At 40.1% G+C, this 23,766-nt stretch overlaps 1 protein-coding gene across 4 annotated transcripts in view; it reads left to right on the top strand.

The window, feature by feature from the left end:
- The window catches only part of ROR2 (receptor tyrosine kinase like orphan receptor 2), a 223,833-nt gene extending 202,720 nt beyond the window's left edge, over positions 1-21,113 (top strand). For all 4 annotated transcript variants that reach the window (XM_050945658.1, XM_050945661.1, XM_050945659.1 and 1 more), the window contains exons 5-9: positions 4,806-4,933; positions 12,981-13,295; positions 14,563-14,808; positions 16,665-16,867; positions 18,035-21,113. In XM_050945658.1, the coding sequence (XP_050801615.1) occupies positions 4,806-4,933; positions 12,981-13,295; positions 14,563-14,808; positions 16,665-16,867; positions 18,035-19,477 (2,335 nt within the window). In that variant the 3' untranslated portion in view covers positions 19,478-21,113. The remainder of the gene's footprint in view (positions 1-4,805; positions 4,934-12,980; positions 13,296-14,562; positions 14,809-16,664; positions 16,868-18,034) is intronic.
- Positions 21,114-23,766: the final 2,653 nt, after the last annotated feature.

Below are 23,766 nucleotides of genomic sequence, written 5' to 3' on the forward strand. Positions count from 1 at the left end.
GGACCAATACCATCATTAGGATTCTTTTTGTTTCCAATATACTTTTAAATATCCTTTTTTATTGTCCTTAACTCTGCTGGCCATAGAGTTCTCCTTGTATCTCTTTGCTTCCCTTATCGATTTTCTGTAATTCCTAGCTTCTGATTTATATTCATTACATTCAACTTCCCCATTCTTTTATTTATTTTGTGTGTGTATATAGATGAGAGAGAGTAGTAAAATGTTCTTAAACTATTCCCAATTATCTTCCACATTTTTCTGATTAAATTCTTCCTTGCAGCTGATTCGGCTCAGAATTGTTTTCAGCTTTGTGAAATTGGCCTTTTTATAGCACCCCGTGTGTGTGTGTGTGTGTGTGTGTGCGCGCGCGTACATTTTTTTTTTACTGTTGCACTTTATTCTGTTTGCACATTATAAATATCAAGTCATGATCACTTGTACCTAAGCTACCACTAATTTTTAATTCTGTGATCAATACCTCTTTATATGGCAAGATTAGGTCTAATATACAATTCTCCTGTGTTGATTGCAACATGTTTTGGGTTAGGATAATATCATGTATAATATATAGAAATTCCAATAATATTTTAGTACTGGCAACATGATACCTCAAGCTTGTGTCACTCAAACTGAAGTCCCCTGTGATCATGCAGCTTTTTCCCCTTCACCTTCTAGGTAGGTGCATAAGGAACCAGTCATCCTTTTCCCCAGCTAATATTCCATTTTGTGCTTTATGTCTTAGTATATTGACCCATAAGCATTTGAGATCGTTTTCTTTGAAGTTGTCAGCCAGACTAGCCAGACTTATTTTAGTGCTTTGCCTGGATTATATTAGAGAGTTATAAAGGATTCATGTGGAACATGGTATTTGAATAACAAGAGTCTTGCTTCTGTCAGAACCTCTAACATCAGATTACTGTTAATTTTTGTGCCCATCCAAGATAACGACCATATTTCGGTTTAATCAGTAGTTGACTACAACATTCCGCAGAGAAAATATGTATTAACATCTATATATATACACCATAACTGAACTGTATTTGCAAGTTCTGACAGAAATAAATAGAACCTGAGTGATCATACTGTTCTTGTCACCAATACCTTGTTAGTTAGATTACTTATTCCTTCAGATTCTTTATGCTGGCAGAGAGGTGGAGCAGGAGGGTGAGATATGGTTACACATAGCTCTTTTAACTGACTTTGTTTCTCATGATCAGTGTTTGAACTATGCCTTAGGGAAAGAGGTCAAACAAGTGTTTCATATTCATGCAGCTCATTATGGAGATCATTGACTTCCTATTGGGGTGGTCTGGGCTGACTGTGCAGCTTGTGCAACACTTTGATTTTTTTGGACTCTCGGAGTATTTAGGAATTGTTAGAAAATGAGGTTTTAATACAATAATAAGTGTGCAACTGAAAGCTGTTCATTGTGGCAATTAACTTGTCCTGAAAGCTTCTGACTCCACCTGTCCTTTGTTCCCACTGGAGAAAAGTAAAATGTCTTTGTGGTAGTTAATCTGCATTCAGCATTTGTGGATGAAATATTATTTTATTAATGTTCAATATGTATACTGTGGTAGGGCTTAGCAGCTTCAACCAGGTCAGAGGGGTGACTCCATTATGTTAGGCACTTGGCAAATATGTAATAAATGGCAGTCTATAATAAAGTGGCCCCTCCTGTGGGAAACCACAGTGCAACAGGTTTGCTTCCCTCAGTTTCCCCTTTATTCACCCATGAAAAGGAGTGTCTGTCTCAGGAGCAAGTTCAGATCCTTTTATTCACATAAGGTACCACAGTCCACAGATTCCATATGGTAAAAACAGTTAAACTCAGAGACTTTAAGGCCAAAAGGGACCATTGTGATAATCTAATCTGACTTCCCGCACATCACAGGCCACAGAACCTCACCCATCCACTCCTGTAAAAGACCCATAACCTTTGGCTGCGTTCCTGAAGTCCTCAAATCATGACTTAAAAACTAAAAGATTTAAAAACTTAAGTTACAGAGAATCCACCATTTGCTCCAGTTTGAGCCAGCAAGTGACCCATACCCCATGTTGCAGAGGAAGGCTGTCAGTAACCTAATCCCAGATTTGGACCTTAGCGTCCAAAATATGGGGGTTAGCATGAAAACCTCCAAGCTTAGTTACCAGCTTGGACCTGGTACTGCTGCCACCACCCAAAAAATTAGAGTGTTTTTGGGGCACTCTGGTTCCCCCCAAAAACCTTCCCTGGGGACCCCAAGACCCAATCCCTTGAGGTCTCACAACAAAGGGAAATAAACCTTTTCCCTTCCCCCCCCCCTCAGGTGTTCCTGGAGAGATACACAGAAGCAACCTCCGTGAATCTAAACAGAGGGATTCCACCCTCCCCGTTCCCAGCCTGGAGAACAGAATTACCGAGAGTCAATCTCTCTTCCCCCCTCACCCAGAGTGAATGCAAAGTCAGGCTAGTACATCTAACACACACAGGTTTTTCCCCTGACTTCTTCCTCCCACCAATTCCCTGGTGAGCTGCAGACCCAATTCCCTGGGGTTCCTTACTAAAGAAAAACTCCAACAGGTCTTAAAAGAAAGCTTTATATATAAAAAAAAGAAAAATACATACAAATGGTCTCTCTGTATTAAGGTGACAAATACAGGGTCAATTGCTTAAAAGAAATATGAATAAACAGCCTTATTCAAAAGAATACAATTTAAAGCACTCCAGCAACTATAGACATGTAAATACAAAAGAAAAAAACCATATAACTCACTATTTGATCTCTTTGTACTTACAACTGGGAAACAGAAGATTAGAAAAGCAGGAAATAGAAAAATCCTTCTCTAGCTGAGAGAGATTCAGGCAGAAGACAAAGAACTCAGACACAAACTTCCCTCCACCCAGAGTTGAAAAAATCCGGTTTCCTGATTGGTCCTCTGGTCAGGTTACTTTTTTTTCCAGGTGAAAGAGACATTAACCCTTAGCTATCTGTTTATGACAAAGGCAAAATAAATAAATAAAAAATCAAAATAAAACCCAGAGTCTCTGCCAGTCTGACCTGCGAGAAAATTCCTTCCAATCCTTTATGGCAGTGAGTTGAACCCTGAGCATGTTGGCAAGATCCACTAGCCAGACATCTGGGAAAGAATTTTCTGTAGCAAGTCAGAGCCCTCCCCATCTAGTGCCCCATCCCAGGCCATTGGGATTTTTGCTACTAGTCTCAAAACCCTGAAGTAAAACAAGTTTACAATGCAGAAGCTCTTCAGTCCCATTCACATGTCACTGTTCACAGGTTACCAACTCTCATTAACCACACTGTCCCAGTACCATTAGTCTCTGTTCGAGGTTCCCATTTTCCAGGCCATCTGCCTGAGAGTTCCAAGATATCTGCTTATCTCCCATGAGTCTTCTTTCATAGCCCCAAGTCAGGTCTCCCACAAGAGGGCTTCCTGCAGAAGAGCGTTCAACCAGGCCTGCTTCCTTCAGAGTCCTACCCTAGCTCATGGCTACCTCTGTCTAGAGTCAAGCCCTTGCTTCTGAGCCTAACTTATACTTATCATACTGGTTTTTCCCCTCATTCCTAAGGGACTGAATATATGTTCCGTTGTGACATTGTTTTACTTTGGGGTTTTGAGATGAACTGTTTTTACCATGAGGAATCTGTGGACTGTGGTGAGGAACGTGAGGAGCTCAGGGAAGTCTCTGCTGAGCTTTCTGCCTCTCCTCTGTTCTCAGGTAGCTCTCCCTCCCCTCCAGACTCATTGTCTATAGGATTGGGTAACAAAAACAATGGACTGTTTTTGGCAGAGTAGCGCTGTGTGCAGTTCTTAGCTCACCACACGTAGCCATTATTAGATGGCAGCTTTCTGAACATATTATGACAGGAATGAGTTTTAAGGAAGATAAGTTTGTGGCATTACATATTTTGACTGGGAATTTCTTCCACCTATAAGAAGGCGGCATGGGAAAAAGAGTGAAGATGTTTGTGGAAGAAACAAACAGGTGGGTGATCTAGGCTGGCATTACTGGCAGAGGAAAAACAGCTGGTGACCTACAATAGGATAATAAATGAGACAGATTGACATCCCATGTTTTTAAAGTGATTCCTTAGTTAAAAGAAGCAATTTATGCTTTTGATTATACCAGTATTAATCTAGAGCAACTGCATTCAAGTTGTTATATTTAGCCTAGGTGCTACAATAATACAAATAATTAATAATAATGATATATTCATGTAAGAAAGATCAGAATTTGGCTGAGGAGTGGAGGGGAGGAATTTAACACTGAATCGAAACAAAGGGAGGAGAAAAGAAGTTAACCACTGATTCTTTTCATTCTGTTTATCCGACTCTTGGTTCAGAATTATGCCATATTTTAAATGAATCTTGAGTAAGTCCTATTTTGCTATTTTCTTAAGGAAGTAAAGAATTGTAGAAGGAGGTGGGAGACAAGAACCAACTGCTTGCCTAATCGTATTCAATGCAGTCAGATGCCAGAAATGCATGAGGATGTGTAACATGATCTATATTACTGTCTCAGTCTAACCGCTTTTATTAGGTTCATATGTCAAATCCCATTACCATTAGCATATAACTTTGAGATTATTCTTGGTTTTTACTTTCTTTCTTGAATTAGATGTTTGCAGTGGTGCCCCCATAAATACTTCCAAAGTGGTGTGAAAGTAGGCAGAGTGGAGGCAGTAGCACCTGGAGTACTGAAGAGTTTCAGATTTAAGTCATTTTAAGAATATATTTCTTAAAAATTCATTGAGGACAGCTGGACATCTGGAGATGCACTTATAGAATCCCCTTGTCTTTTGCAGAGAAGATTACCATGAAGACGGGTTCTGTCAGCCTTACAGAGGAATTGCATGTGCACGAATCATTGGAAACAGGACCATTTACGTGGACTCCCTCCAGATGCAAGGAGAAATTGAAAACCGAATTACTGGTAGGATTATATGCCTCTAGTAGGACAATAATAATTTGTTCCAGTATCCCGTTCAAATGTCAACAGTACTAGTTTTATTACCACATAATTGATAAGTCTAATGGACAAGTTACCCTTATAGTAAGGTTTGAATAAGCAATCCCTTTTCTCTGTCTTGTATTCAGAAAACTTTGTTTTACAGGCCAAAAATCTGCTATCATGTGAAAATCATTTTTCACCTTAAGTGAAGTGTCAAAGGCTTGACTCCTTAACGGCTTGTAATTTATATTGGTGCATTTTAAATGATAGATTGAAATGGAAGTACATTTTAAAAAGTCCAGGTACATTCTAGTGTGATGAAAAACTGTTGTGGTGACTTTGTCCTTGGGCTTCCTCCCTTTTACTGCAAAATCCCAGTAGAGTTCTGATTTAACACTGGTTTATATAAAATAAGTAATGACCTTTCCATGCTCTGCCCCTTCAAATTCTTTCTCTGAACACCATTTTGGTACAGGCTCAGCAACACTTGGTGTTCAAAAGTTTAATTACTTTTCTGGCACAGTAAATGAACATTCAGTTTCTTCACAGAACCACACCAGAATGATCAGTGATATTAGCAACAGTTGATTCCAATGCCCCTTTGCTAGAGCAGTCAGATAAATCCGTACACCTCTCAGGAGCAAAGCAAACCAGACATAATCCTATTTTTTACCATTTAGCTCACCATCATCACTGTATATTTGATCTCTTAAGAAAAGGATTAACATGTTTGCTGCAGTGAGGTTTTCCAGAAAATGTAGCTATTTTTTGATCAAGTAAAATTTGTTGGCATATATATGTGGTCTTCCTCATGCTGATTGAGTAATATTGGTGTTGGGGGCGGGTGGGGAGGGAGGAAGTTTGGTGTGCAGGCCTGGGGTTGGAATTATGTTTTTAGGGGAGTTGATGTCAGTTTTATTTATTAACAAGTTTGATACAGCACTTACACCCAGATCCTGCAACTAGATCAGTGTAGGTGTTAGCCCTGTTCCTGCCTGGAGTGCCGCTGATTTCCATGTGGCTGTGTGCAGGAGCAGGGATCCACCATGCAGAGACAACTGCAGGATTGGAGCCTTAGTGCATGTATAGGTGGTCATAAGAAGTCATGACTAAATAGTATTTTAAAAGTATATGAATTTTGAGAAATGTTTACTAAATACCCTGTGGAATAATTGCTATAGATTTTGCAATGTGCTCAGTTGTTGTGAAGATTCAGTGTATATGGAAAGCCTTTAAGCAAATATCTTAGTATTTTGGGGATTGAGCTAGTTAGCTGTTCCTCAACTAATAAGCAATCTCTTAAAAAAAAAAAAATTTGTACTTGCATAGATGTGTGTAGTGTATAGTGAAGACTTATGCCTCTTTGTGAATGGATAGTAGGGACACCTACTGTCCAAAGCTAAAACTGACAAAACATACTTACATGAAATTTTTGTTCAGGAACTGAAGAGTAAAATTTACCTATGGTGGTCTGACATTTTGTGGTGTCGTGAAGTATTTAGCTCAGGGTTGCCAACTCTTGTACTTTAAACAAAAACCAGCTAATATTAGGTATTTTTAATTAAAATCTTATCTCCTAAAGTCATGTGATTATCTGAGAATCTCAGTTTTCATTTAATTTTTTTTTCCCAGCATTTATGGCTCTGGAGAAGAGCTTGTAAACATGAAGTCTAGAGACTCAGAAGGCAAATAAACAGAGCCCCAAATTTATAATTTTTATGATTTTAAGCCAATCTCATGATTTTTGGAGATCTGACTCATGATTTTTGAATGCTCAGGATTAGCAATATTGTTGTATCATTTAACACGAAAAGTAAGTTTGTTTTTTCACTGAAGTAAACAATGTGGTCTTTGCAGGCATTTTTACTTCACTGAAGAATAAAATACTCTTGTTCAGGGACTGAAGAGCAAATTTTACCTGTGGTAGTCTGACATTTTGTGGTGGTATGAAGTATTCAGTTATTCACAGTGTTGCCAACTCTTGTAATTTAAAGAAAATACAGCTGATGTGCTGTGCTGTTTTTTGTTTGCTTGTTTTGTTTTGTTTTTTTAGTTTACTCTTCTTGACAATTGCCAATCCAGCCCCGTCCTTGCTGCAGCCAGGGGATGGACAGCCCAAACCCAGCCCTGGCCCTGCCGCGGCCAGGGGAGGGGTGCCTATCCCATGGCCCCAGCCCCAGAGCTGCTGTAGTGGAGAGAGGCACCTCTCTCCCCCCAGCCCAGGTGCTGCTGGGGGGAGTCCTCTTTCCCTGCCATAGTCACGAGGCAGCCTGCACCCCAAACCCCTCATTCCCAGCCCCATCGCAGAGCCCACACCCCCATACAGAGCCCTGTCCCTCTGCACCCTAACCTTCTGCCCCATCCCTGAGCCCCTCATCCCCAGCCCCATCCAAGAGCCCACACCTCAATCCTCTGCCCCAGCCCTGAGCCCCTCATCCCTGGCCCAGAGCCCGCACCCCCAGCCAGAGCCCTCATACTCCTGCACTGCAACCCTCTGCCCCATCCCTGAGCCCCTCATCCCCAGCCCCATCCCAGAGCCCACACCTCAATCCTCTGCCCCAGCCCTGAGCCCCTCATCCCTGTCCCAGAGCCCGCACCCCCAGCCAGAGCCCTCATACTCCTGCACTGCAACCCTCTGCCCCAGCCCTGAGCCCCCTCCCACACTCTGAACTCCTTGGCCTTGTCCCCACCCCATGAATTTTGTTATGTGCAGCAATATGAAGGTGATGTGTCACAGATCACCTCCATATTGGTGCACGTAACAAAATTCATTCTGCTCATGTGTGGGAAAAATTAGAGGGAACACTGGTGGAGTCCATTCTTGCTCCTCAGTCTCCTGGTTCTCCTGGGCCTCTGTTTCCCACATCCCTTCAGAGTGTTTTAGGAATGCCTCTTCCCAAGATTCTGGAGATAAGGAGTCTGATAACTGTTTGACCTCAATGTGGGGATTTCTCTGTCCGCACTTTGTCTGTGGCTTATAATTTCATTTATTTCCTCTACATTTTTTCCTTGCTCTGCGGGTTGTATTTCTTCCCTCCTGGGCCTCTGAGCCCACTACAAGATAGTGGGGCAATCCATCTACTACCTCTATATGTTTCCACCTTCATGTCCCCTTGACTTCCAGGGACACCTATGCCGTAGGGCAGAATTTCATGTCTTCATGTACACATTCAGTTTTGACCCTACCTCCAAGAAGTATCCTCTGTGGTTTCATTAACTCCCACCTTATCAGCAGAAGGAATGAAGCTATGTCCACTAGACCCATTTTTTGCCGCCTCCTTATCTTGGTGCCTTCTTCTTACCATTACTAAGATGGTAGTCACAGTACTTTCTTTTTTCTTCCCTGCCTAAGAGTCTCAGCCTACCCACAAAACCATGAAAACCCACAGTCCATGTATATGTCTGTCACGTCCACATTGGAAATACATTGTGGCCTAAGCCCCTGCCAGAGTTCTGTTGGGCTCCTCCTTCATCTTTTTGGGGTCCTTTCTGGCTGTAGGTGTTCCAGTCCTTCTTCCCAGATCTAGTCCCATGCTAGACTTGTAGGCTCTGAAGTTTTACACTGTTTTTGAGTGCAGTTATATAACAAAAAGAAATCTACATTTGTAAGTTGCACTTTCACGACAAAGAGATTGCACTACAGTTCTTGTCTGAGGTGAACTGAAATATACAGTTTATTTTTATCATTTTACAGAGCAGATATCTATAATCAAAATAATGTACACTTTGATTTCAATTGCAACACAGAATACAATATATATGAAAATGTAGAAAAACATCCAAAATAGTTAATAAATTTCAATTGGTGTTCTATTGTTTAACATCGCAATTAAAGCTGCGATTAATCACGATTAATTTTTTGAGTTAATCGCGTGAGTTAACTGTGATTAATCGACAGCCTAGTAATTAGTACTAACAGTGACCAGAGTGCTGTCTCAAGAGCTAGCCCTCAGCTCTCTGTCACAGTAAATCACCTTCTGTACCAGATGACTGGAGGGTAGCTAAGGTAATACCAATTTTTTTAAAAAGCCTCCAGAGGCAATTCTGGCAGTTACAGGCTGGTAAGTCTAACTTCAGTACCAGGCAAATTGGTTGCAACTATAGTAAAGAACAGAATTATCAGACATCTAGAGAAACACAATATGTTGGGGGAAGAGCTTTTGTAAAGGGAAATCATGCCTCACCAATCTATTAGAATTCTTTGGTAGGGGTTCTGCAAATAGGTGGACAAGGGTGATCCAGTCGATACAGTGCATTTGAACTTTCAGAAAGCCTTTGACGAGATCCCTAATCTCTTAAGCAAAGTAGGCAGTCATGGGATAAGAGGAAAAGACCTCTCCTGGATCACTTAATAGTTAAAAATAGGTAACAAAGAGTGGGAATAAATGGTCAGTTTCACAATGGAGAAAGGTGGCCCACCAGGGATCTGTACTGGGACCTATGCTGTTCAACATATTTTCATAAATGATCTAGAAAAGAGGGTAAACAGTGAAAACAGTGGTGAAATTTGCTGATTATACAAAATTACTCCAGATAGTTAAGTCCAAAGCTGACTGTGAAAAGTCACAATGCGGTCTCACTAAACAGGGTGACTGGGCAAAAAAATGGCTAATGAAAATTCAATGTTTTTAAATGCATAGTAATTCACATTGGAAAACATAATGCCATTATACGTATAAAATTATGGGGGTCTAAATTAGCTGTTACCACTCAAGAAAGAGATCTTGGAGTCTACTTAGATAATTCTCTGCAAATATCTGCTCAATATGCAGCAATAGCCAAAAAAGCTAACAGAATGTTAGGAACCATTATGAAAGGGATAGATAATCAGATGGAAAATATCATAATGTCACAATGGTATGCCCTAACCTTGAATACTGCATGCAGTTCTGGTCACCCCATTTCAAAAAGATATATTAGAATTGGGAAAAGTATGGAGAAGGGCAACAGAAATGATTTGGAGTTTGGGTCAGCTTCTATAAGAGGTGAGATTAAAAAGACTGGCTCATCATAGAAAAGAGAGACGACTAAGGAGGGTATATAATAGTCTATAAAACCATGAATGATGTGCAGAAAGTGAATAGAGAAGTGTTATTTACCCCTTCACATAACACAAGAGCTAGGGATGGCCCAATGAAATTAATAGGCAGCTGGTTTAAAATAAACATAAAGAAGTACTTCACACAACACATAGTCAAGCTGTGGAACTTGTTGCCAGGGGATGTTGTGAAGGACAAAATTATAACTGGGTTCAAAAAAGAATTAAATAAGTATACCTGGCGAATAAGGGAAGTAGGCTAGCGGCTAGGGGATATGAGGATGGCTTCTAGGGAGACTTTGGGGGAGTAGGCAGATTGAGAAACTTGAAGGGTTGAGTGGGTCTTTGGGGAGATGAGGGTTTATCAGGGATGTGCAGGGGATATATCAGTGGCTTTCAAACTTTTTTTTTGGCGACTCAGTTGAAGAAAATGGATGCCCACGACCCAATGGAGCTGGGGATGAGGAGTTTGGGGTGTAGGAGGGGGCTCAAGGCAGGGGGTTGGGGTGCGGGAGGGAGCCAGGGCTCTGGGTTAGGGGTGGGGGTGAGGGGTTTGGGGTGCAGGAGAAGGCTCTGGGTTGAGGGGGGGGCGGGACCAGGGCTGACAGGGACTGGAGCCTGGGCTTACCTCAGATGGCTCCAGGCCAGTGGCACAGTAGAGGTGCTAAAACAGGCTTTCTGCCTCTCCTGGCACTGCGGACCGTGCTGCACCCCAGAAGCGGCCAGCAGCAGGTCCAGCTGCTAGGCGGAGATGCGCAGCTCTCACCCACAGTCACCGTGTCCCCCTCCCCCAGCTCCCATTGTCTGGTTCCAATGGAAGTGCGGAGCCAGTGCTTGGGTTGGGGATAGCGCACAGAGCCCTGTGGACCCCACCTAGGAGCCAGACCTGCAGCTGGCTGCTTCTAGGGCGCAGCACGGAGCCGGGACAGGTAGAGACTAGCCTGCCTTAGCCGGCCAGCAGCGCTGATGGGACTTTTAACAGCCCAGTCAGTGATGCTGACCAGAGGCACCATGACCCAGTGCCTTACATTCTGCGTCCCAGTATTGGGTCACGGCCCGCAGTTTGAAAACCACTAGGATAGAAGGAAGAGCCTTTTTGTGCAGTAGGTCTGGAGTGGAGGGGAACCAGTGTCTCTGTGCTGAGGCATTAGGCCTGGAAGGTTGCCCCAGGGCAACAGTGCTGATAAGAAAGTCCTTCAAGAGCCAAGGCCTCTATGCAGATACTTTGCTCCCCACTACTGCTGCCTTGGCTCTCTGGTGCACCAGTAAGCACACGTTCCTGATGTTCCTGCACATCTGAGAGGTATACTTCAGCCCTGCTGTCTCCACCCCCAACCCTGTTCTCTTTAAGCACCCCAACAAAACCAAGTCCTGATCATAACACACCTATCACTCATGTATGTAGATCTGAAATCTGTAATATCTACATAAAAATTACTACCAAATGTAGTTGTTTGCAGAATTTTAGCTGTGTTCGTCCCAGGCTATTGGAGAGGCAAGGTGACTGAGGTAATGCCTGTTATTGAAGTTGTGCAGTAGAAGATATTACTTCTCCCACCTTGTCTCTCCCAAATTTTGAACAGTCACTAACAATTAGATCACCCATTTACATTCACATTTTCTCCCAAACTTTACAGACAATCTTACAGCTGTTTTGCAGTCTGAAAACAATCCTTCACTTACTTGCACACTCCAGTAGAGAGACACTTACAGAACTACTTACAATAGAATTGACGAAAGCCTATGTTAATAATCAAAGCACCTGAACATATAGCCAGTAAACAGGGTTCAAGCTGAAGCAGCAGCACATTGTCTGTTCAGAAAGAGATAAGTTGGCATAGTTGGTGGAAGGATGATAGTGAAGCTGAAGAGAGGAACTGATGAGTGGATCATAGACGGGGCGTTGAATGATTTAACGGCTTATTTCCTTGCTTTTTGTGGTTTGTGTTGGTGGAATAAACAGTCTAACAACCCTAACTCAAAGTTAATTTTTTTGTGTGGGAATATTTCTATATTTAGGGCTTGATTCATCCCTCGGATACATGATGCACATCATTATTTATCTCTTCTTCTTTAAAATGTTGAAGAAAACTTCCAGATAAATGGCAATGTGTAGGCGTTCAGTGCCTGAGGGGAGGATCAAGTCCTTACTGAGTTATGACACGTGCCTTAATAGGATTGGTGCTTTGGGATTATCAATATGCATTTCTTCTCAGCACTTGCAATCGGGCTTCTCATTGCACAATCTCATCAAATGTTAACAGAATCCTTCCTTTTTTCTGGCAAGGATTGAAAATACATATTGCCTGGTTTACTGATGAAAATGTCTGGAGAAAGCCGGAGACTTAGTGATCTAAACTCAGGTTTGACCTAACCAGAAACCTTGACACTACAGATTCAAGTCTTGACAGGGTTGGTTCAGTCCTTCATTCTTCTAAGGGTATGTCTACACTACCCGCCGGATCGGCGGCTAATGATAGATCTATTGGGGCTCGATTTATCGCATCTAGTATAGACACGATAAAATCGATCCCCGATCGCTCTGCCATCAACTCTGGAACTCCACTGTGGCGAGAGGCGGAAGCGAAGTCGCCGGGGGAGCGGCAGCGGTCGACTCGCTGCCGTCCTCACGGCCAGGTAAATTGAAGACCCTTCCCTCCCCCCACAGTGTAGACCTAGCTTAAGACAAATAAATAAAGTACCATATAGTTTACTCTGTAAGGGTGTCTTGAATCACACCATAGAAACTGAGGTCCTGTGCACTCTGCATGGACATTAAAGATACAACAGCACTTGGGTTTGCCCCATTAAGTCTAGCCAATATTTCCTTTCCACTATTTTTCTGTGCATTGTTTGTTTGCCCAGCTCCCACACTCTACCTCACTGATACTGAATGTAGATAGGCTTTGCTTTAACGTAAAAACTATTTTATTTGTTTTGTTTAGTTTATTGTGTACTAGTTCTCATTCAATAATTTTTGTTTATTTCCAGCTGCATTTACCATGATTGGCACTTCTACCCATTTATCTGATCAGTGCTCTCAGTTTGCCATCCCATCGTTCTGCCACTTTGTGTTTCCACTGTGTGATGAGCGCTCTCGGACCCCCAAGCCAAGGGAGCTGTGTCGGGATGAATGTGAAGTTCTGGAAAACGATCTCTGTAGGCAGGAATATAACATTGCTAGGTCCAATCCCCTCATTCTGATGCAACTACAACTGCCCAAGTGTGAGGATCTGCCACTGCCTGAAACTCTGGAGGCTGCCAACTGTATAAGAATTGGGATCCCTATAGAACGGCTCAACAGATGTAAGGTTTAATCTTTCAAGCTTTGAGCTTTTTTATTTCTCTTGTCACTGACAAGATTTTGAAATGAGATGGTCTTTAGTGACTCTAGCTATATAAACTTATTGTCATATTGAATGTTTTCATAAGGAGATCTGATTGCCTTTTGTAATACATAATATTGATCATAACCTGCAGTGTTGCGAAATATAGAGCTAGATGGGAAGCTTAGAGGAATTGAGTGATCATGAAAGCTGCTGAATTGACAACTCTGGAAGATAAAGGCCTGTATCCACACAAGAAGTACACCAGAAACAAGGGAAAGCTTCCCCATTCCACTGTCAGTGTACCAAAACTCTGTTCTGTAGAATCCCTGGGTCGGGAGAGTGGAGTTCACTCACCTGCCCTGTTCAGTCCTTGGCCTCTTGGCTGAGACTCTGTATCCATCTATGTGTAGGTTTTGTTTGAATTTCAGTAATCTTTAAGTAGGTCACAAAAGCTTCACTTGAAATGGCTGTTAAGAAATTATACATTTTAGGATAATTTACTTTCATTCTTTTTATATGGACTATTAATCCTGCAAATCAAGCTAGGAGTGCAATGATCCTTGCTATACTGGATACATGCATCTGTGGGTGTTATATTTGCATCCAAGGGTTAGATTCATTGTTGTTGTTATATACTGCTCTTTTTCTCTTCCTACTCCATTCCCCTGTAACTGATCGCCATACTCACATGCTGTTTTACCTCTCAGCTACATTAGACTAACATGACTATATGTAGATAGCTGGCAAGATTCGTAGTTGGCTAAGCTTAGTCTGAATTCCCATCCTCTCAGTACAGCTTCTTCTACTAGCAATCAGCAGAATTAAGCAGCAGGGGCAGTGGAGTAGAGCTGGTTGGAGTCAATTAGGATGAAATGTAACCATTTGAATTGCAATACAAAGGTACTTAGGAGCTGATTAGTCTAAGGGAGCTGAGAAGCAGAATCAGTCAGAGGTGTGTTTGTGGCGGAAGAGGGAGACAAAATCTGCCAGGGAGTTGGAAAAGATACCAGCCAGAGGGAATGGAGAAAATAAAAGCAACTGGGATCAGGGGAAAGAGAGTAACCAAGCTAGGGAAGAACTCAGCACATCAAATCTGGCTCCAGAGGCTAATAGCAAGCATAATTTCCCATGCTTCTTAGGGTCCATGGCATTCCCTCTGACGAGTGAAGTTCTGCATGTGAGACCAGCAGCAATAAAGTGTCCTCTTCATTGATTTTAATTTTATGTGAAATCCCTTGTTACAGATCACCAATGTTACAATGGCTCTGGAGCTGATTATAGAGGGACCATTAGTGTCACCAAATCAGGCCACAACTGTCAGCATTGGAATTCCCAGCATCCTCATAACCATGATCTGACAAGCACACAGTTTCCAGAGCTAGGAGGTGGACATGCATATTGCCGAAATCCTGGAAGTCAGATGGATGGTCCCTGGTGTTTTACACAGAATAAAAACTTACGCATGGAACTGTGTGAAGTACCGTCTTGTAGTATGTATTCTCTTTTTTCCCCTTTACTACTGTCCTAAAGCTTTTACAGTTTTAAATATTGCTTATTGTTAGAGTATCACTCATAGAGAAAATTACAATTCTAAGGTTTCCATTGTTTCTGGTTACACGTTTGTAATGTTGTTTTCAGACCAAAGTTTGTTGCCTGGAACTCTGTACTGTCTATTTATTGTATTTCTGGAGCAAAAAACAGAGACAATAATTAACAATATTACATGCATGTAATATATCATATTTCTGTATACAGTTTGGTTTCTGATTTGGTTAATATAGTTGGTGTTGCTCTGAACATATATTAAGAAATATTTTGGTTTTATGTAACACCATTCAGCATTATGCTACTGTTTCTCTCTCGGGCATCTTAGTTTGGAGAACACAGATTCTCAGTCTGGTCTTGAGGTGGATGTACTAAGCCAAGAAACCAACAAAAGTCGGTTTTATCCATCTTTGGCATAAGAAAAAGGAGATGATAATTCACATATCCTGTAGAGGGAGATAAAGCATTATACTTGGTTATAGGAAACAAAATCAAAAGCATAGAATCAAAGGCTCCATACAGATCATGATTTTAAAATAAATCATCTAGACTAAATACGAAGTAATGAAAATGCCCATGAATCAGTGTTGCATTAGTATTAGCAAGAAGCCATCCTAGTTATAGTTAACCCAATGGAGTCCTGCCCTATAATGACACATTAGTACAGTCCCTTTCACTTCAGTGCATTAGCATAGAATTCAATCTAGAGCCATTTCTGTTAGTTTGAGCGCCAAAGGTGAGCTCAGTACTGTGCAGAACAAGGAGAAAGGCACAATCCTGCTGCAATAGGTGTGAAGTAAAAGCCTCACAAACGTTGCTTCATTACAGACAGGCAGTACTTAAAAAATTAAAACTGTAAAATGTAAAATTTCTGGTTGACCTCACTTCAATACTTTTTCTTGATTTGACTTAAAAAGAAAAAAAGTATATTACATGATGATGTGTTATCAAGATTTTATTGGTGTGAGTTTGGGAGGGAAGCACTCAGAAATGGCATAGTCACAAATTTCATAAGGTATCCCAAATGAGTGCCAATAAAAGCTTATGTACCATACCATGCTGTCCTGTACTCTGTATATGCCACACATTTTACAAAAAAATGTTTTAGAAATGCTTTAGAGAGCCTTTATTAAATATATTGACACTATTTTTCATCTTCACCTGCCTGGGAAACAAGACTGCTTTGATACCAAAGTGTTCAATGGCATCTAAATAATTTGGAGGCGGGGAGAGAATTCCACATTTTATGGGCTAATACAGTAGTGTTGGCAGAGTTAAATTAGTGGGCAAAGTGCTGATGAAAGGGTTAAAGTTGGATGATAAGGACTGTTTGTCATGTGACTCTGCAGTTTATCACATTGAGATCACTCTGCTTGCATGCCTGCATGTGTAATGATGAAGACTAATCACTGTACTTTATCCAGTAAGCAAGTTAATGCAATTGCACAACAGTCTGTATTCTGCAGTTTCTGTACTGGGAAAGTTCAATAATAGTGCTTCAGATGTAAAATAAACTATACATGAAATGGATCCAATGATTTCATAAAGTATCCTTGAACCTACTAGTTGCCATGTCCATTCAACATTAATTCTCAGAAATATTTGACAGAAAACTAGTTTATGGCTGATGGAATTAAAAGCCTGTACTTAGAATATAACTTCTGTTTTAAAATCATGTGATTTGCTTCTTTTGTTTAAAGATAAGTCTCAATATTCACACTAGTGTTTTTAATATCCTTTGCTTTTGAATACTTTAAAAACCAACATCACCTGAAAACAATAAATATTTAAATCCCAACAGGTCCACGTGACAACAGCAAAATGGGGATCCTCTACATTCTGGTTCCCAGCATAGCCATTCCTTTGGTTATTGCCTGCCTTTTCTTCTTGGTCTGCATGTGTAGGAACAAACAAAAGGCATCTGCTGCTACACCCCAACGTCGCCAGTTGATGGCATCTCCAAGTCAGGACATGGAAATGCCACTTATTAATCAGCACAAACAGGTATTTTTTGCAGACTTTTTAAAGGCCAAGATTCTGAAAAAGTCATGGTTTTGAATGCCTCACATTTTGGCCAACTTGAGGCATCTGTAAAAGGCCTGATTTTCAAAGTGTTTACAAAGCACCCAACTTAACGAAAATCAGGTCCTTTGGGGGTATCTCCCAAAGTTGAGAACCCATGTCAACAGTCAATACAGTTTTCAATAATACCAAAATATTTCTATGTAGTTTGTATTTGTATGTGTAACTGGCACTCCTAGTCATTCTTTGCTTTGACTTCTTACTTCAGTGACTAGAAATCTTGATATTTCTGATTATTCTTAATTTTGCCCCGTAATGGCTTGTAGTTTTGCTTGTTTTAAGCAGTATGTGCAACAGTTTTCCTTCCGAATTACTCTACTTAGGTTTCCAAAATGCTGAATCCCTCATTGGACTGGGGGAAGAGGATATGGAAAAGTCTATGTACAATATTCTTCTAAGCCTGGGTACCTCAAAAGACAGTACAATCAAAATGACTTTTTAAAATTTTTGATAAATGTCAATAGTTTAACCTCCAGAATATGAATGATTTTCTGACTAATTAAAAGGTCTCCATGTTAGAATTCTGTTCAGATCTAAAGTAGAATTTTTATCCTAGTATTTATTCGATGTTAGTTCAAAAAGACAATACACAATTTGGTACAGTTGGCAACACCTGTTCAGAAAACTGTCAGCTGAAAGAATAAACATTGCCAGTTGAATCAAACTGTGTATTAATTTTATGAATCCATTAAGGAATAAGGTTTAATGTTAAAGCTGTATGGGGAGTCCACACAGTGTCTGATTGTCCTATGGTTAAACAAGTACTCCCTTGTTTCTAAAGCTGCCAATTTTACCCAGAATTGATAATCTTTTCAACTTGCAGAAATATGGTTGGTCTTTTGTATCTATCAGTTGAAATAATCATGCTCACCTTCCAACACATTTAAATTTGGACTTCGGATAATGATATCCTCCATTTCAGGGTTATGAGTAAAATTAAGATCTAGCTGAATATACAACAATATAAATGGAAAATTAATTTTGACAAAACCATCATCCTGTGGTAGCATATAATAATTAGTTTTGTCTTTTATAAGAGAATTGTAGTGTTATAAAACACTAGGAATTACCTTGATTTTTTTTTTCCAGACTAAACTTAAAGAGATCAATCTGTCTACTGTGAGGTTTATGGAAGAGCTAGGGGAAGAGAGATTTGGAAAAGTCTACAAGGGGCATCTCTTTGGAACAACGCCCGGTGAACAGACACAAGCTATTGCCATTAAAACACTCAAAGACAAAGCAGAATTGGCTCTTCGGGAAGAATTCAAACATGAAGCAATGATGAGATCACGTTTACAGCACCCAAATATTGTCTGCTTGCTGGGAATAGTGACAAAAGAACAGCCCATCAGCATGATTTTTAGTTATTGTTCCCACAGTGATCTCCATGAGTTTTTAGTTATGAGATCTCCCCATTCTGATGTTGGCAGCACTGATGATGACAAGACAGTAAAATCAGCTCTGGAACCAGCAGATTTTTTTCACATTGTGACTCAGGTAGCTGCAGGAATGGAATACCTCTCAAGTCATCATATTGTTCACAAGGATTTAGCCACCAGAAATATATTGGTATTTGATAAGCTTAATGTGAAAATATCTGATTTAGGCCTTTTCAGGGAAGTTTACTCTGCTGATTACTATAAACTCATGGGTAATTCCCTTCTTCCTATCCGATGGATGTCTCCTGAGGCTATCATGTATGGCAAATTTTCTGTTGATTCAGATATTTGGTCCTATGGAGTTGTTCTGTGGGAAATTTTCAGCTATGGCCTGCAGCCTTACTGTGGTTATTCTAACCAGGATGTCATTGAAATGATAAGGAATCGACAGGTTTTGCCGTGTCCAGATGACTGCCCCACATGGATATACACTTTGATGTTGGAATGTTGGAATGAATTCCCCAACAGAAGACCAAGATTTAAAGATATTCACAATAGACTAAGAACATGGGGAAACATTTCTAATTACAACAGCTCAGCACAAACCTCTGGGGCAAGCAACACCACACAAACAAGTTCTCTCAGCACAAGCCCCGTTAGTAATATCAGCAATGCTAGGTATGTTGGACCAAAACAGAAAACTCAAGCTTTCCCTCAACCACAGTTCATACCAATGAAAGGGCAGATCAGACCAATGGTCCCACCTCCTCAGCTCTACATTCCTGTCAATGGCTATCAACCGATGCCAGCATATGGCGCCTACTTGCCAAATTTTTACCCTGTCCAAATCCCAATGCAAATGGCTCCACAGCAAATGCCTCCACAGATGATTCCAAAACCAGGCTCCCATCACAGTGGGAGTGGTTCTACCAGCACAGGCTATGTAACAACAGCACCCTCCAATGCATCTGTGGCAGACAGGGCTGCTCTGCTCTCTGAGAGTACAGATGATACACATAATGGAGCAGAAGATATAGCCCAAAAACCTGTCCAGGAAGAAGAGGAGGAGGAGGGTTCTGTACCAGAAACAGAATTACTGGGGGATAATGACACTCTTCAGATGGATGAAGCAGAGATTCAATCAGAAGCCTAATGAAATTGGACTCACTACTAAGAGAAAGTTTCACATCACTTCAGTGCAGTTGGAGACTGTAGTCCCTTTGACTTAAGATCAGTCATTTTGATCTGACTTTTTAGCCACAGTTGACCAAACCTAAAAATAAAATAAAATGCATCAGTAAGGATATACCAAGTTTATTGATCGTTGCAAAAATCTGATGGCTACAAACATGATGGTATAGAATTGCTGTTTCTATTTTTTTTATTGACTACCATTCTTGAGGGAGGCTGCTTTACTATAATGTACTGTTGCTGTGCAACATATTGCGGAGTAGCATTGCACATCATGTATATCATGATCTGTGATTGTAATTTTAGTGAATTGTGCTTAAGTCAATAACAGAAAAAGGAGTCAAACTACAGTAGCACGCAGCATTGCTCTGAGTGTGAAGAAGTGCCCTGGATGTGATGGACAGCTTAGCATATAGTATTTATCTCTTTGATATAATGGACAAGAGATTGTATGTTTATTTTTTAAATCAGAAAAAAACAAGTTAAGAATTTTGTTCCGTGTTTGTATTACATAGGCAGAAAATTAGGGAAACGGAACATAACGTGAAAAAAAAGAGAATGACTATGGCAGAAACTTCCAATGAGATCAGTTGATTTCCTCTGTGAATGAGTTCCTTCACTGCTGCATATTTTTAGCAGCAACTAGCCTTAATACATTGTTAACCAAAAGCAGACACATGAGAGGCTGTGCACTAACTTAACAATCCAACTTATATTGCATGTTGGTTGTCAAGTACAGAAAAGAGCTTAAGATACACATTTCTACATTTAAAAAGTTTTTTGCAGGGTTATGAACTCACCTGATTTTAGTGAGGATAGTGCTAGATTGCATGTAAAACCTTGTTAGTTTCCTGCCTTCTTAGTGAAAATGGATTTTTGAATTTTAGAAGACCAAAATAAGCAGTATTGTACAGGATGCTGTTTTTGTGCTTCTTCTTGCAAGATGAATCATGTACAGATCTTTAAATGTAATTTATGTTTTATTACATTTTATAAACCTTTTTCATTTAAGTATTTTGATTTTTGAAGAAAAGACTTTATAATTTAATCGTTTACATTACCCACTTGGGATGCAGTTTTATTGTATTTTTTTTGGTTCATTTTGTAAAATATATAAGCAGGTCCAAACATTTCATGACTGTTTCTGTAATACACATACCCACTGTAGTATTGTAATAGCCAACACACAGTATAGTAATAAATTGTAAACCCAACACGGAATATCCAATAAAGTGATGCAAAACGTTTGATTAAGTTATCGTTACAGTTTCTAAGAAGTTATTTTTGTTACAACACTTTGTGAAATGAAGTACACTGTAGAAGTGGAAATGGCCAAAGTTCCTCATGGTTACAGCTTTTGTATGAACTACTACACTTAATTATGAACTACTATTATACTCAGTTTGGATCTACTTACAAGGTGTGCATCATTGTAACCGACAGCCTATGTCACTGGTGTGGCAGCTTTACTGGTTTCTTGCTTTTCACCTGGACTTGGAAATGCACTGGTAGGAAAACAATGAAAAAGCTCTACTGCTTTTTGTTAATGTAAGGCGGCTTTGGATGCTATTAATAAAACATTATAAATATTTTTGAAATTACTACTTTTGTCTTTTTTTTAAATTATTTTGGCTTTGACATGTAACAGCATATTCCACTTGTCATCTTCTTTTTTGCTTACTTTTTTATTTACTGACAAAGAATTAGAGGCAAGGCTGGTCAAGTGGTGTCCAAAATTCTCCAGTAAGAGAAATCAAATATTAATTTTTGATGCACAGTGGAACCACTTCTGAACAATATATCCTAAAGTTTACTGCAATTAATACAGTCAAACATCTTTACAATTTTTGGTTTTATAAACTTTCCTAATCTGCATCCTCACTCCTCATAAATTTAGTGTATCAGTGCAATCAGAAAAAAAATTCAGCGTTTTATTATTAGTTTTCATTTGCTTCTTATATGAAGCCTAAATCATCTCTCAACCCAACTGATGGTGGAAGAGGGTAAGTGTAAGGGAATTCTTTAGACATTTGTTTCCCCATTTATCCCATTTGTGCTCTGCTAATTTCCAGTCCTTTGAATATTCTAAACATTGTAAAATCAGATAAGACATGGAAAAATATAAATACTTCAATTATCTGAATTGCAAAATGCTGCTCTGAACTAAAGGATGCATATAATATCAGAGTTCCCGTTACATAGTGTTGGTATGTTGCTTCAAGTTTTTTCAGCTACTTTAATTGCTTTTACTGCAGAGCAGAAGAAAGAAGGTAGTATAAAATATACCCACTGGCTTTTGAGAAGCCATGATAATCATTATCAAACTAGTGAAATGTTGTCTAGATGAAGATTCTGTAAATAAGAAGTGCACAACTTGATGAAAAACTGTACCTAAGGTCAGTCATGGAGCCGGTAATATTCAATATTTTCATTATTGACTTGGGTAATGGAGTGGAGAGCATGTTTATAAAATTTTCAGATGACAGCAAGCAGGGAGGGGTTGCATTCACGATTAGTATTCAAAACGACCTTGACAAATTGGAGCATTAGTCTGAAATCACCATAATAAATTTCAATAAAGACAAGTACAAAGTACTGCACTTAGGAAGGAAAGATCAAAAGCACAACTACAAAATGGAAGTAACTGGCTGAGTGGTAGTACTGCTGAAAAAGATCTGGGGGCTATAGTGGATCACAAATTGAATACAACAACGTGATGCCGTTGCAAAAAGCTAATATCACTCTGTAATGTAGTACGTAAGACATGGAAGGTCATTATCTGGCTTTACTTGGCACTGGTGAGGCCTCAGCTGTAGTACTGCGTCGAATTACAGATTCCAGTCTCTAGGAAAATGTGGACAAATTGGGGAGAGTGCAGAGGAGAGCAACAAAAATGATAAAAGGTCTAGAAAGCCTGAGTTATGAAGAAAGGTTAAAAAAACTGGGCATGTTTAGTCTTGAAAAAAATAAGATGGAAGGAAAAACGACGAGTCTTCAAATATGTCAAGAGCTCTTATAAAGAGGACTGTGATCAGTTGTTCTTCATGTCCCATCTCCAGTGGACAAGAAGCAATCCGCTTAATCTGGTAGATTTAAGTTAGATATTAGGAAAAGCTTTCTAAGTATAAGGGTAGTTTAAACTCTGGAATAGGCTTCCAAGGGAGGTTGCAAAATCCCTGTCATTGGGAGTTTTGAAGAACAGGTTAGCCAAACACCTGTCAGGGATGGTCTAGGTTAACTTGGTCCTGCCTCAGCATAGGGGGCTGGATTTGATAATCTCACAAGGTCCCTTCCGGGCCTTCTATGAGACTGATACATCTGTAACATGTAAGACTTTCCCAGCCAATTAATTCAGTGCCTCAGTTAATGTGGATTTAAAACAATCCCTCAAAAGTCACTCTACCATACCACTCCCAGAGCATTGCACACTCTGATTCATGTGGGGAAAAACAACTAATTTGAAAGCAGAGATACAATTTCATAAATAACACAGATTTATAAATATAGATGTTTATCCTATTTTTCTGAACTTTGAGCATCACACTGTTTAATATTTGACACTAATAATTGGCATAAAGCCTGACCCACAGTTGTAAGTGGTCACATGTACACCCCTCCCTGAGAACATTGGTACTGAGCTTCCTGGATCTGCAAGGGTTGAGCACATCATAGTTCTAATACTCCTAAGGAAAATTTGCTTCACTGTAGCAGTCACTCCCATTCTCACTAGTGATCTGATTTTTGAGCTCTGCTTCTCAATACGGAAATGAATGATTACATTTAATTCCAGATGGGAAGGATTCTTCCACAGAAGTCCTCTTTGTCAGTGTGGGATGTGAGGCGAGCGAGCTGAGGTTTATTGTGAGAGACTTCTCACAGGGATGGCTTAGTCTCAGAAGATTTGGATTCAGACTTTCAGATACTTACCCAAGAGTTATATAAAAGCAGCAAAGAGTCCTGTGGCACCTTATAGAGTAACAGACATTTTGGAGCATGAGCTTTCGTGGGTGAATACCCACTTTGTCGGATGCATGTAGTGGAAATTTCCAGGGGCAGGTATATATATGCAAGCAAGAAGCAGGGTAGAGACAACGAGGTTAGCTCAATCAGGGATGATGAGGCCCTCTTCTAGCAGCTGAGGTGTGAAAACCAAGGGAGGAGAAGCTGGTTTTATAGTTGGCAAGCCATTCACAGTCTTTATATAGGATGCTGATCAGGTGATTCCTCAGTTTCTTTGATAGAGTATGGCAT

Source organism: Gopherus flavomarginatus, chromosome 3 (assembly GCF_025201925.1).
Source record: "Gopherus flavomarginatus isolate rGopFla2 chromosome 3, rGopFla2.mat.asm, whole genome shotgun sequence".
In the NCBI taxonomy this organism is placed as follows: Eukaryota; Metazoa; Chordata; order Testudines; family Testudinidae; genus Gopherus; species Gopherus flavomarginatus.